Source organism: Nyctibius grandis, chromosome 2 (genome assembly GCF_013368605.1).
Source record: "Nyctibius grandis isolate bNycGra1 chromosome 2, bNycGra1.pri, whole genome shotgun sequence".
NCBI classification, from domain to species: Eukaryota; Metazoa; Chordata; class Aves; order Nyctibiiformes; family Nyctibiidae; genus Nyctibius; species Nyctibius grandis.
In genome coordinates, this window is record NC_090659.1 from 31,205,796 (window position 1) to 31,220,541 (window position 14,746).

Here is a 14,746-nt window from a genome sequence, read left to right on the forward strand (position 1 = left end):
TACACTTAGCTTTGTTACCTATTTCACACTAAATCCTGAAGAATCTTACTTCTCTTTAGGGTGTTTATTTCTCACATCAAAATTTTACAGATTGTATAACGTTTTAAAATGCAAGGCAAATGCTCTTCCACGATGCATGTCATGATCTGTTCCCTTTTTCATTTAGTGAAAAATGATCATGAAAACTTCATTTGAGAGGTGCTAAATGTTATATGCAAAAATACTTTTATAAAAACTTGACAGACTAGTGAGTGCTTTCTGAAGAACCTGTTTTCCAAATAATAAGCTCTTGCATGCCCTTCTCAGTGCTCAGTCATGGAAGTTGCTTTTTGCTTGTTATAAGAAACTGATTTCTTTAGATGTGCTGCCAGCTTAATCTGGTCTCTAACTCCCACTCTGTATAGCAAAGGTATAAAGCGTGCTCCACAGTGCTGTAGAATTATTCACTTGGTGCTTAGCGGAAATCACTTGACAGTTTTCAGTTCATTCTATTTGATCTGACTCTTCCAAAGGAACAGAGTGACCTTCATTAGTTTGATCATATGGAATGATTTTTAGATAAAGGAAAAATAAGCTTACCCTAGTGAAACAAAACTAAATTAAATCATAGAGTTGCAATAGTTGGAAATAATCACCCCCCAAAAGTATCAAACTACAAAATGAGATTATGAGTGTGTGTGTTTTCAAAAAAAACCATTTAAATCTGTTGAAATCTCTCTTTTTGCCTATCTATCTTAGCCTCTGAGAAGCCAAGGAAGGTAACATTCTTCCTCCCAGGGCTTTCATGCCTTGACAGGTCCTTCAGGTACATTTTCATTGCTCTTAATCACCCCAGAAAGAGAACTGAGGCTCTGAGCACCAGTGCTTCCTATTTTCCCTTGTAATACCTTTTATCTGTTCTTAGAAACTAGAATATTGCACAATAGTAGAGAGGATTACAGTTCCTTCCCTTTTCCCAGGTATTACTCATTCACTTGTTTATATGCAGCTTAATTTGTGCACACACTTACTGTTTTGCCTCATTTTTTTGTAAGCCATAGGCTTTTTTTAAAAAATCTGTCATTACACATTATGATACATATATGATAAGGAATAATCTTTCAATAAATACCTTAATAGATTACTAGAGCATAAAAGCCACATCTGACGTCTTACTGACATGAATGACAGCCTTCACATTAAGCTACATATTCTAAGTTGCCACAGAATCACAGAATGGTTGGGGTTGGAAAGGACCTCTGGAGATCATCTAGTCCAACCCCCTACCAAAGCAGGTTCCCCTAGAGCACGTTGCACAGGATCGTGTCCGGGCGGGTTTTTAATATCTTCAGAGAAGGAGACTCCACAACCTCCATGGGCAGCCTGATCCAGTGCTCTCTCACCCTCAAAGTAAAGAAGTTTTTCCTCATATTCAAATGGAACTTCCTGTGTTTCAGTTTGTGCCTGTTGCCCCTTGTCCTGTTGCTGGGCACCACTGAGAAGAGTCTGGCCCCATCCTCCTGACACCCACCCCTAAGGTATTTGTAAGCATTGATAAGATCCCCCCTCAGTCTTGTGTTCTCCAGGCCACCATTAATTTCCAATTTCTACACCACCATTAATTTTGGGTTTATTGGCTAAATCCTCTCATCACTTTACTGACAACCTAAGGGATGCATAAAATGTCTTAGCTCACACATTATTAGTGTTTTTCCGTATTTAGTTAAAGTGTTGCCATAACTTTCTAAGGTCATAGTTTAAGAAGTATGACTTTTATAAGCATCTGAAAAAGGTTAAGAGAAATACTGCTTTACAAGAAAAGATAAAGACGGACAGATGAGGCATAAAATTACTCTCTGAATAGGCTGGCTCCAACTGTTCTCTAGCCTGTACTCTGTCCTATCTAGCTCTGCTCCATAATCATAGCCTACAGGCAGCAACTTAGTAGATGTTATAACTGTTCCTGTAACTCCTTATGTACTTCACCACTTAAAAAAGAAATGTTTTAAACTTATCCTCGTTTAACTCTGCATCTACAATCCAAATGTTCTCCCTAGACCGATCTCTCTCAGATTCACAATTGCTCTTAAGAACAGAGTTGGCATCCTTTTGTCAAGGGATCTTGTATAGTAGATTTTATTAAAGTGATTCCTCCTTGAAGAATAAGACTCAAGTCAGACACCTTCTGTTTTGGAAGGCAGCAGAAGAGAAAGTAGAGCACTTTCAGCCAGAAATAATTGACAAATGGAGAACTTTCGCTCAATGCTTTTCCTAGGAAAAAAAAATGTTAGTTTAGGTTTATTTGCTTAGAACAATACAATAAGGAAAAGCAAGGTAACCACAAGATAAGACAAAGTTTAAATGATGTTTTAACTGTGATTCCACTTGTAGTTTACAGAAAACTGAGGCAAAATTGGAAAGTATTAGAAAGCCTTGCATAAAGTGCATGGTGGTTGTGCCTTCCGAATGGTCTTGTAGCCCTATGAGAAACATCTCTTTTTCCTCAAAATTTGTTTATCTCTATTATGTGGGAAATTATACTATTTAGTGGAAGATAGAGAAAAGTGTAAAAAATGTGCAGTAATCTAGTATGTTTCTGTTTAAATCAGTATTTTCTAGTTTCTCCATCATGCCTGTCAGAAAACTTACTTACTGTTTAGTAAGACACACTTAAAATTTTTAGGACTGAAACACAACTGGTGTTCTATACATCCATGGAAGTTTAACTAAACTAAATTTTATAAGGATAAATGTATAGATTAGTTAAAAGCATGTGAAGTAAGACGAAATACAAACAATTGCCTATCCAGAACATTAAAAAAAAAGTATATTATGGGGCTGCAACTCCAACAGAAATGAATCCAACCTGATGGACTATTCAAAGATGAAGCTTAAGACATGTACTTACCATTGAAAACAACTTTGTAAAGGACTTAAACTCTAGGGAGATGTAGGAGTAATCTCTAGGGAGATGTAGCAGTAATTTTCAAGATAGCATATAATTGAAAAAAATCTTGTATTGACAACTTTGAAGCTGTGATAGTATGCTTCCAGGGCAACCAATTACAATGTTGAGCTTGGGCTGTTTTTAACCTATCCCTTCCAAAAAATCTACAGGTTTTATGTTTTGAGCATTTTCTAATGTTACAATCTCTAGGTACTCAGTTTAACTCTGCATATTGCTCTGTCTTGCTGTCTTCTACTTGTAGTGCTGGCTGGTACATGCACTGTCATCTAAAGTGTTGGTTTGCAGCCCTGTAACTGTGCAAACCACATTCAGACCAGGGCTGCATCCGGTTCTGGAGCCAGGTTTTTGTCACCCACCACTTTCTTAACCTGTTATACTTGTATAACATTGTATACTTGTATACTCGTAGAACATTGACAATTGAAGTTGTTACAATTGGCAGAGGATGTAAAATGTTTTCTTCCTTATGCTTTCATTCTGTTTACCAGTGACAGCCATTCTGTACAGCCATAGTGTTTAAAGGCTTCTCAGTATCCTAAGAATGAAGACCTCAGTCTTTTATCTTTCAATACATTGCGTGTTTCATATTGCTACAAAGGAGAGGGGGGAAAAAAACCCTTAAGATTTGAGAGATTATGACAAAAATATGAAACTATACATAAGTAATTTTTCAGAATTGGCTAGTTTTCAAGCTCAATGTGTCTTTTCATCATGATCATTGTTGCAAGGTATAAGTAAATTGAAACACTCAAAGATGCATATAAAATGATTTTAATTTTTCAGCTAAGGAATCTCACTGCATCAGTAGCTTCTTTTGGTAACATGAATTATAACAGTCTATAATTCTGCTGTTGCCCAGTTATATTCTGCAGCAGGTCCCTCTAGCAGGTTGCATTAGTCCCTCTAGTCTTCAAATCTATGAACCTACAGTGAAAACGTTTCTTTTATAGGGAAACATCAATATATTGACAATAATGCTTTTGAAAAGCACTCTCTTACAGAGCAAAATGAGTACAGTTTAAGTAATTTGTTGACAAGGAAAGTGGAGCTTTTCTACATCGCAAATTCTGTTGCTATTCATTTCCTTGTTCAATTTTTTTTGGGGTGTGTACTGGATTCAGTGAACTTCTCAAACTGGCATGGAATGATTGCTTTTTTTCACCTTTGCATAGGCTAAATGTAACTTATATTAACATGGACATTATTTCTCTGTGACTGGCAGCTTCTTCCCAGACTCTTTTCCATTGTTTCCACTGCTGTTATATTATAAACAGCAGTGAGTAAACTCTCTCAGTGAAGAGAGTTATATTTGTCTTATCAATGGTATGAACTCTTAACAGAGAAAAAGAGATTTATGTTTGTTTGTTGTTTCTCTGTTATACCTAGAGTATGAAAAAACAGCATAAAAATTTTTGTAAATAAACAAAACTGAATCTTAAACCAGCAGTTGTCTCCACTGAGATTGTTCTTTCCTCAATGTACTAAATCAATGATAACCAGATTGAAAAATAGTTATCTTGTGTTTGCTATAAATGCAGTTTTCTGCTTTTTTACTGCTTCTAATAACTTACTAATCTCCAGTCAGTTCAGCAAAATTTCTTTCATCCATCTTAGTGATATAATCACTATTGAACAACTAGTGAATGGTAGTGATGACAAAAAGAAATTGAATAGCAACCTTGAAATTACTTACTGGTAGAATCTCACCAGGCCCCTAAAATTATTTATTCGAGAGCATTCAATATTGAACTGGAAGCAGTTGGAGCCATGCTGGGACACTTTCCAGTAAGCAAGTGCAAAACTTGTGTAAGTGAAGGACAGTGAGGACTTCTGCCTGGAGCACTGTGATTAGGAAATGGATGGGGTTTGGGTTTCACTTCAGGAAATAACCTGTTGTATGTGTTTTGCCTTTCTGCTACTCAACTTATATTTGTTAATTGTCAAATATTTTTGTGGTTTTATATTAAAATAAAACTAGTTTATGGCCACATACAATTATTTTAAATGTTTTCTTTTTCTTAAGTCTATGAAGAAAATGTCCTTTTTTTCCAGATTGCGCCTTTGCAGATTGGTTGGTAAAGAAATTCTATACTGAATAGTTAAGAAACCTCTTGAGATAATTTCAAATACTGATTCTTACAATAAAGATATTGTGCTATTCCCAGATTTAGGGGAGGGCAGGGAAAGGAAGAAAATTGGATACAAAGGAGGAGGGCCACAGTAAAAAAAAGAGATTAAACTTTGAAATGGAGAAGGCACAGGACTTAGCTGTAATGAACAATGTAAACTGAGGTGCTTCAGAAACTACTAAACTATGGGGAAAAAAGGCTTTTGTCATCATCACTAATTATTTAAAATTCCTCTGCTTCAGTGATATTAATAGTGCACATGGAGCCACATTTGTTCTGTCTGTCTAGGCATTTTCAATGTGTAGTCATCACAGTATGCAGGTGCAATGATATATAAAAGAGAAAGATAAGAGTCTGATCTCAGTAATATGCTATTATAATCCAGAGTGCAGCAAGGACAATTACATTACTTTTTCCTGTCAAAGCTTACTTTTTTAGCCATATTAAATGTTCTTACTTAGGTTTCAGGATATTTGGTAATCTTTGCAATAGCCTTTTGTCTGTTTTTTTTTATATTTTTTTTTTAATTTATTGAATATTACTTATTGAAGGTCTTAAATTCAAGGTAGGAAGTAGTGATCAAATTTTTTCTTTAGTTCTTCAAAACTTGGGCAAATCCCTTTCTGGAACAATTGCTTCACATGCTATTGATTCTTCTGTTTTTCTGGTTTTGGAACTCTATTTCTTATTTCTAGGGTTTTCTTCCTGGTTCCAGGTAAGGGTGATTGGACTTCAGAAGAAATTAATTTATCCTATGCTGAATGCCATGTGTTCATTATAACTTTAAGGATTTTATAAAGTTGTGTCAGCAGAAATAACCCTTCAAAGGATATAAGCAGAGTGTTAGCCTGAAAGAACTTTGTACTCAGATTCCTCATTGCTGTCTTATAAAACACTCTTAAATATTTTCATAAACCTATTCATGTTATTACACAGTCAGAGAAAGCCTTTTATATGTTCAGTGCCCTAGCACAAAACCCCCCATGATGTTCAGGATACTTTAAAAATTGTCTTCTACCGTCCAACAATATTATTTAATAGTAATTCTCTGACCCTTCTCATCTGCAGTCAGTAACCCATTAGCTGCAGGTGAGGGGTTCGTGGGTTGCTGGAATCAGTACTAACACAATATACACTCAAATAGAATTTTCTGAACTTTTTTGTTTGGCAAAAATCTATAAGCAGTATTCACCTTTTCTTCTGTGGCAAACATCCCACTAAAGAGTATTCACAGGAACAAAATACATCCTTGAAAGACACTCATTTGCACTGTGGTTTTTGATACATTTTGGAAGTTAATTCTCATATTTTAAGCTTTAGAGGTTTGTGTTTTTTGTTATTCAAAAACCATTCAATAGCTTGCATTCAACTGGGAGCATCATTTAGAAGATGTAAACTTACAGTAATGAAGGGATTTTTATGTTATCTTAAACTAAACAATGTTGTTGTAGTTATAAAGGTCTCGCTAATAAATTATCTCTACATATTTTGTCTTATACAGCACTGGACTGTTTGGTATATTCTAGCTCAGAAAGGCCAGATTAATTATGTAGATGTCATGGTGTGTTTAACCCCAACTAAAGTACTTTGTTAAGTGGGTTCTGTCACTCACTAGTTCAAGAAAACAACTTTTTTTTTTGTTTAGATTATCTAGTAACTTCCTGAACTCTTCAATTCCAATCTGTAATAAAGCAAAACTCTTATACATGTTATTTTTTAAGTCTGCATGTCAGAAACTTTTCTTGTCCCTTTTTGAGGGATATAACTCAAGTATTTTCACAAGGAAATGAGTTTCATAGATTTGGAGCTTGTGTATTCATAGTCACTTGAGTAAATGGGCTCCTGACATGTCTTGAGTACAGCTTTTATTATGCAGCCTCGTTCCCCTCTTGGGTGGGAGAATTGGTCATCATGGAATCCCAGGACTGTGGTATGCGATGAAAAACTCTTGTCTTGCTGAGAAAAGCACAGTTCCTAGAGAAGGACTGCTAATATGTCTTATTTAGATACAAACCTCATGAGACATTATGGAACAGATCCATCGATAAATTTCTTATTTTTGCTGATAAGAAATATCAGCATTTCTTATTAAAAGCAGCTATTATGAAGGATTAATATTGTTGTAGACCCAGTTTTCTTTTGAAATGGTTCTGCAACAGAATTTGCATTCATCTCTTAATCCCCTCCCACAAAAAAAACCCACACCAACAAAGAAACTTATAATAAAACAAAAATATGTGGGATATTTATAGTTTTTTTCATGGACAGCTGACATAAACAAGCTATTATACTTTTGTCAGCTATGTACCAAAACTTCCAGGTTGCCATGAATCAAAACATAACACACTGAATGTCTCAAGAGTCTAAGGGGGAAGGAGCTCGAGCAGTTATTTGCAAGAAATAGGTGGCAGCTATCACTCATATGCCAGCAACACTGTGGAAAGTGTTTGAGCAGTCTTTGTCCCCTAGACCTGAAGCACAACCCTTGAGCCACGTGCTGTAGCCATAGCACAGAGATTTTACTTGAGCAGTTCAAGAACACTTCTGTTATTCACCCCTCCTGTAGACCACAATCTCTTTGTTGTTTCAAGTATACCCTAAAGCTTACATCAGAAATCCTCATCCAGATAGGGCACAGAAATGAGTTGTTTTGTGACCTTCATATACAGCTTTTTAAAATGAGGGGTCAGATTTTCTTCAGATTAAATTTAAGCATTTGGGCCTTAGGCTATCCTTGCTTTACTCTGATTGTGCTTTGTGTTTTCCACTTCTGTTTCTTCAGTTCCTTTTGCATTTACTTTGACTTGAACGTGCTGCTATATGTGCATACTCACAGGCTTTTCTCCCTAGGCTTGAGCAGGGGATGCTGAAAGGTTTCCTTCACAGCTGAGTCCGTGGAAAGATCTTTATCCCTTCTTCTGAAAGAAGGGAGAGCACTGATAGGTAGAAGTCTCCTTTTCCTGCTGAAGCATTTCTCATCCCTTTAGTTTTTAGCCTGCACCATTCTGGAATCAACCCTGCAGTGAGAGATGTAGCATTGGAATTACCGCTCGATGATAATTTCAGTTCCTTTCTGAGTACTCAAGAAATTTCTGTTTCCCTCCCTAGAATGCCTGTGAATGTTCAATGTAGTGAGGCAGTCTTCAAGAAAATATTGAGAATGTAGTTTGTGCTGACTCACCTCAGGGAATTAAAAAAATATTTAAAAATGCCTATTTCTCTAGGGCAGTGCACAGATTTTATTGTGTATGGAGTTTTCGGTTTTTGGTTTGTTTTTGGTTTTTTTGGTCAAACTTCAACTGCTTGGATGACTAGGTCTCCTGATGTTCTTATGCTGTTATGGACGAGTCTGATGCTGGATGCTAGCCAACACTTCTTAACAATGATTTTAGTGATTATTAAATTCCCATGAATCACATTTCTTTCAAATAGTGGATAAAGCTAATAAAGTTCATTATTTTATAATGAACATGAACATATGAGAAAGTTTTTTAGCCTTTACAGTCTGCTAACATTTGCCTTAATGAAATAAGAAAGTGTAGCAATGTCTTGGAATAAATATTTAACTAATATTACTGAAGTCCCTAAAAGACTTGATCTTCAGAAAATATTAAACCTTGTGTTGGTTTGCTAAGATGCTTTTTCTCAAATGTGATCCTGTTTCATAATGCTTTTTGAGGCATGAACCTGGCATTTCTGGTTGCATATGCATTGAAACACATGCTGTGTACCATAGTGTCATACTGTGTGACCTAGAACAGGTTATCTGCTCTTCTTTGTCAAACTAAACTTAGTTGCAATTGCAGCTTAAAAGTACAAGAGATCTTCCATATAGTCAGTTCTAGAAAGATTTAAGTATTATTTTTTACCCCCTTTAAAAAAAAAAAAAAGAAAAAAAAAGCTTTTAAGTGACTTGGCTTTTGTTTTTCCTTTGTGTTTCACCAGTTGAAAAGATACAGAGCCAGTGGGATGAAGTGCATGGACACCTCCAAAACCGGAGACAACAGCTTCATGAGATGTTAAAGGATTCAACACAGTGGCTAGAAGCTAAACAAGAAGCTGAGCAGGTTCTTGAACAAGCAAAAGCTAAGCTTGAGTCGTGGAAAGAAATTTCCTACACCTTGGAAGCTCTGAAAAAGCAGAACACTGAGCTTAAGGTCACTACTAAGAATTAAAATATTTCCACTTGAGTTAATTAAATTGTTAAAGAAAATGTCCTCTAAATATTGGACAGCGTACTTTGAGAACAACCTGTTTACCCCTTATTTCCCATGAAAAGTTAGGAAAAAATTAACTACAAAGTCTAAAATGTGTGTCACATAATCCTTGAGTGAAATCCGTCTTATCAGTCATAACAAATAGCTGGCTGATCTCGCAGGAAGAATACTTACCTTTTCAGCACAAGTATTTCTCATCTCAGCCTCAGCTGCACTGGTACTGCAGACTGGGAAATCCTGCAGTATTGCGGTGTCTGTCTGCACTGATAATGAAGCTGTATAGGTTGTCTGGAAGCAGTAAAGGAGAGAAAAGGGAAAAACACCACCATAACAAACTATATGGAGATATTTTGAAAATCAAGCACTAGATCTGCCACAAGATAATCTCACTGGGTTCAACATTGGCAGGGTTATTAACTGCAAAAAACCTGAAATCTCTGCTCTTGTGACTTTAGCACACGTTATGACATTCTAGGTGCTAAAATGTGCACCTCGTTAACTTATGTAGCTGAGCTATACCGCAAGTAGCACTGCAAATATGCCCTAACTGTTGCAGCAGTTTTTAAGTTTCTTGTTATGGAAATAGTCACGCTTTGGTGACATTCTTCATGAATAAATTTTGAGAACAGCTGTTTCAGATTAGTAATATCTCATTTTCTGGTTGGGGAAAAAAGAGATTGAAACCAACCAATTTATCAGCCTCTTAAAGTGAGTCCTGCCTCCATGTGAGTGGAATGTTACATTTTAGTTACTTGGAAGGATAGTTACACAAATATTTTCTGATATGTTCTCCTCTCCTGCCCACCAGATTTTTATTTTTTTTTAACTCTTACCACTCAGCTGTTTGGTTAAAGTTTGTGGATTTAGAACAGTCTTATTTGCACAGCTGAATGGTAATGAATTGCTGTAAAGAATAGTGGGGTGAGGTCCTCATCAACTGGTTTTGCCACCAGAGAAAGTGTGCGTATAACTGCATGATTCGTCTTCGGCTATCTCCATCATGAGTTAGTCATTGCCTTTCTAATATTTATTAGATACAAAATCTCTTGGGGTTTTTGCTTGCTTTTTTTTTTTTTGCTTGCCTGTAAGAAACACAAAAACACTCATCAGCTTATTGTTTTAGGGCTGAGGTGTAGTTAAGTTTTCTCATTTAAGATTATACCCTAAGGGTCATTTCTTGGGAAGGGTGGATTATGGTAAACAAGGGCAATCACTCTCTAATGTATTGGAAAGAGTTATAGATTATGTATACTACTGTCATTCAGCATAGAGGACTCCCATTTGTCACTGTCTTTCTGCAGACAGAGTTCTGGCTTCTGCCCAGTGTTTGGTGTTAAAAAAAAAAAAAAAAGCTTCGACAAACTCAATGTCCCAGCTCTGCAAAGCCTCAATTAACAAAAAAACAGTTCTGTGCAAACACAATCTTATGTCATTGTGTTGGAGTGTCTTATGTCTCAAACACAAATTACTTAACTAGGAAAATAATTGAAAATATAGTTTTAGAAATGGATTTTATGTCCACTTTTTTACAAGAATATATGAGGTTTAGATGAGGTTCATCTAAGAGTGTATACTTTTTGAAAAAATTATTGGATCAACATTCTCCAAGGAGAGAAATAAGAACATACCCTTCTTCTCCTCCATCCCCCAAGTTATAGAGAAAATATACTAGTATACTTAATCCTAGAATATATCTCTATGTATAAACAAAGTTTTTGAAAGGATACCTGCAGATTCTTTTCAGTCCTTCTTTAAAAGATATTAAACACTTGGTCTATCAGTATCTTCAGCCATTCTCACCTCAGTCTGGATTCAATGTGACATATTGTGTCAAGTTACAGACATTAGTCTATAATTATAATTTCAGTGTCACAGCTAGTCCATCTTAATTTGCTGTGCCCTCATGATGATATGAACATCAATAAACTCTACTGTTCCAGGCTTGTTTACATTCACTTGTGTGGTTTTGCCTAGCCTTTCTCCCACAAGCCTGGAAGAAATTCACCTCTGTCTTAGAGAATGTCTGTGGGGGGTAGAGTTTCTTTTCTTTTTTCCTTCTTTTTTTTCTTCTTCCTTTTTTTTTTTTCCTCTTTCTTTTGTGCCAACCTGCCTAATGGAATTATCTTTGTCTGCCAGTAATCCCTATTGTGTCAAATCCCTCATGAAAGCTTCTCAGATGTGACAGCATCAGCTGTTGTGTTCATGCTTGAGATAAAGGGGTCATGAATTCTAAGCAACATGGAAATCTTTTTTGAGTTTAGCAGCTTCATATTTCTTCTGTATAGTATTATCTAAACCAAAGGACCTAGAAATACATCAAGTCCTCGAAATAAATGCTTTCCAGGATTCTGTGCCAAACACATAAATTTTGATGTTGTCCCCTGAATATGTAAAGTATGCTGTCTTTTGGCTTGCTGTTGCACTGAGGAAAATAAAGCTGTCATTCCTATTCATCTGTGCTGAGGGAAAGAGAGAGATCACTGTGAGTCTTAAATATATTCTTTAGACATACTCATTTTGTCAGCTTTGTATCTCAACACAGCTTGGTGTGAGAAAGTAGTCACCAAGCATTCTTCTGATTTGTTTGTTAGCCGTTATAGGTCAGCCTAAAGACAGCTGAGTCAATGCAAAAGTTCCCCTCTGCTCTAAGTAAACTTTTAATCGGTGCTTGTGTTAATGCTTTTCTGTTAGTGCATCCTTATACACGAGTAAATAGTAAGCTCAGCAATACCAGTTTTTTGATTATTTATTTTTTTACAATGCCAGCATAAAAAAAAAAATCTGTAACTGGCTTGTATTTAGCCAATGATTTTTTTTAATAGAATTTGACACATTTTTTTTTGACATTTAAAATAAACTTAACCAAGTACCATATAGCTGACAATTAAAAAAATTATTCCTTTGAATTAGAAATTAATTCAGAGCTAATTTGCTGAGGATTGAGGCATTTTTGCATTCTTTTTTTTTAGTTTGATATTTGAGAACTAAATTATATATACTGGGGTTAGGTACAGAGAACCAGAATATGGCATTCTGGCCAATGAGAGTCTTTACCTAATAAAGCCCTGTTTGTTATTGTTTATTAAGTGATGGCTGCAGATGGTTAACTCAGCAGGTTGAAGGTTATAGGTGTATAAATAGTACACAGTCACTCTTCAACACCTTTCCGTCCCTATGTCAACTGAATATAAGCTAGTGTAAAACTAGCCTCTTAATACAATACTGAGTTTGCATTAAAAAAAAAAAAGTGCTACGATTGCCCATTCACGCCTTGGCTCCTTGTTTTGGTAAGAGCTAGTGAAGCATCTCTTCTCCCTCTGTACCAGTTCAGCTGGGATGGCCAAAGTGAAGAGGAGGAAGGATGGAGACAAGGTTTCCTTCCTTTCCTTCATTGACCACCTATTTCTTGTTCATCTAAATAGGAAATTAAATAGCAGCCTGATTACATCCTCTGCTCTGTTGGGACTCAAGAGGCCAGGCAACCTTCTACTGGCATAGCCTGGGGAGTGAACTTTATGCCTTGGATTTGTCGATAAGACTGAGGCTATCTTGCTTGCCTTTGTCTTCTTGCCGGGCTGTAACTTACTAGGTACTCTTTTGCCACTCCCTGTGTACCAATATAGGATGAAATACAGTCTCAGCATTTTCTGTATTTTTATTATTCCAGGGCTGACTGCTTTGATTTTAGTAAGACAATTAACAATTAAATTAATGTTATTGACTATGATACAGACACTGAAATAGAATTTCCTACTAAAAAAAAATAATTCTTTAAGTATGTAAATAAAACATGCTATAGATATACAGAAAAAGGACAGAAGGACAGCCTGATTTTCCAAGTTTGTGATATATACACCTGCTCAGTGTGTGAATTTACATGCTCAGAATTGGGTGATGCTGTACATACATATTGCTATATTTAAACTTCTATGTGTCATTTATTTTGTTCCACTGGGCAGTCCTGGGGTAGAAGAAGGCCCAGCTCTCATTTCCTTACTTGTTTTTAATCAATGATCCTTAATTACACAGACTTGCTTCCTAATAACATCAACTAGTGTCTTCTAATTAAAAATGTAAAAATAAATGTATGCCTAAGTAACATCATAAATGCACAACCTTAATTCTTTAAGCCTTTTAATAAACTCAGCAAATGCCAGTGATGACACAGACAAAACAAAGAGAATGCTTTAAAAACGTCAAAATGAAATTAAGGTAATGAAGCATTTTCATTTAGAAAAAAAATCAAACGTTCTTAAGTAGCTAAAAGATAAATGAGACCCAAAAATATAAAAGGGAAAAGAGAAAAAAAAATAATGCCAAGAATTTAATTCTAAAATACTCATTATAGTCATATAAGATAAGAGTTAATGGGCCTCTGGTAGGACAAACAGTTAAAACATTTACCACAACACTTGGTTCTCGGTGTCTGCACATGGAGCAACGGTGAAGCAAAGCATAGACTCCTTAAAGCTGTTGAAAACTTGCATACCAGTTTCCAATAAAGTAGAAAATACAAATTGTTTCTTTGTCCACAAAGCTCTCTATATTCATAATTTTGTTCCTGAGGGATGATCTAATGTTGTAATGTCAGGAAGTTAATGGATTAATGTTGAAGTTAATGGTGAGAATAACACTTTTGAAAATAACCTTGTAATGGATCTTTCTGTATTTTTATTATAAAACTGGGTTTGGAAGGGTTTATAAGGTCATTTATATTCACACGGGACGGGGCAAAAAGAACTTATTTTCAAAGTAAAGTTTACAGGCCATTAATTTACAATACAGACAAAATGTTATGGTAACTTCTATATGTAATGCAGTGAACAGTCAGTCTGCTGTGCCTCCTTGGCTGGAAAAAAGTAGCTGTATGCATGCATAATTTTAAACAAAGAGAAAGGTAGGGTATAATAAAGACAGATGGATCTAAATATAGAATAGATACTTGCTACAAAACTGAAATTATAATTACTGTAGAATTTATTTATTTTTGCTTTTATACATTTTATTAAATTCATGTAAATACTAACATTTATATGTTTATTGTATATAATTCTGGCAGGAAGGGAGCTCAATTGGCAGACTATTCCCAAAACAACAACCTGCCTATATCTTGTCCAAAGGAATGGTAGTGGTTTTCCACAAAATTAGCACCTCTCCTGTCTACATCTCCATACTTAACACAGGGGAATGACTTTAAAAAATTGTTTAGGCAGCTTCAGCTTAAGTGAGCTTAACCATGACATGTTCAGATGGTTTTTGGGAGAGGCATTAGTAGCCTCCTCAGAATGTTTGATTGGTAGAAATCGGATTCCTTGTTCAAAACAGACAATCAGGTTGCTGTCTTAATACCTGAGGTTATCTGCTGCACAGTAATTCGGTGATCTGCCCTCTCATGGAGGAGTAACCAGGAAAGAGAGGAAGTACCTGTTTTCGGTTTTGAGTTATGGAGAGAA

General features: G+C 35.7%; 1 protein-coding gene across 1 annotated transcript in view; it reads left to right on the forward strand.

Annotated features, from left to right (window-relative positions):
* DMD (dystrophin) overlaps positions 1–14,746 on the forward strand; it is a 1,374,504-nt gene that overhangs the window by 1,039,753 nt on the left and 320,005 nt on the right. Inside the window, 1 exon segment of the mRNA XM_068422827.1 lies at positions 9,022–9,233. Coding sequence (XP_068278928.1) covers positions 9,022–9,233 — 212 coding nt within the window.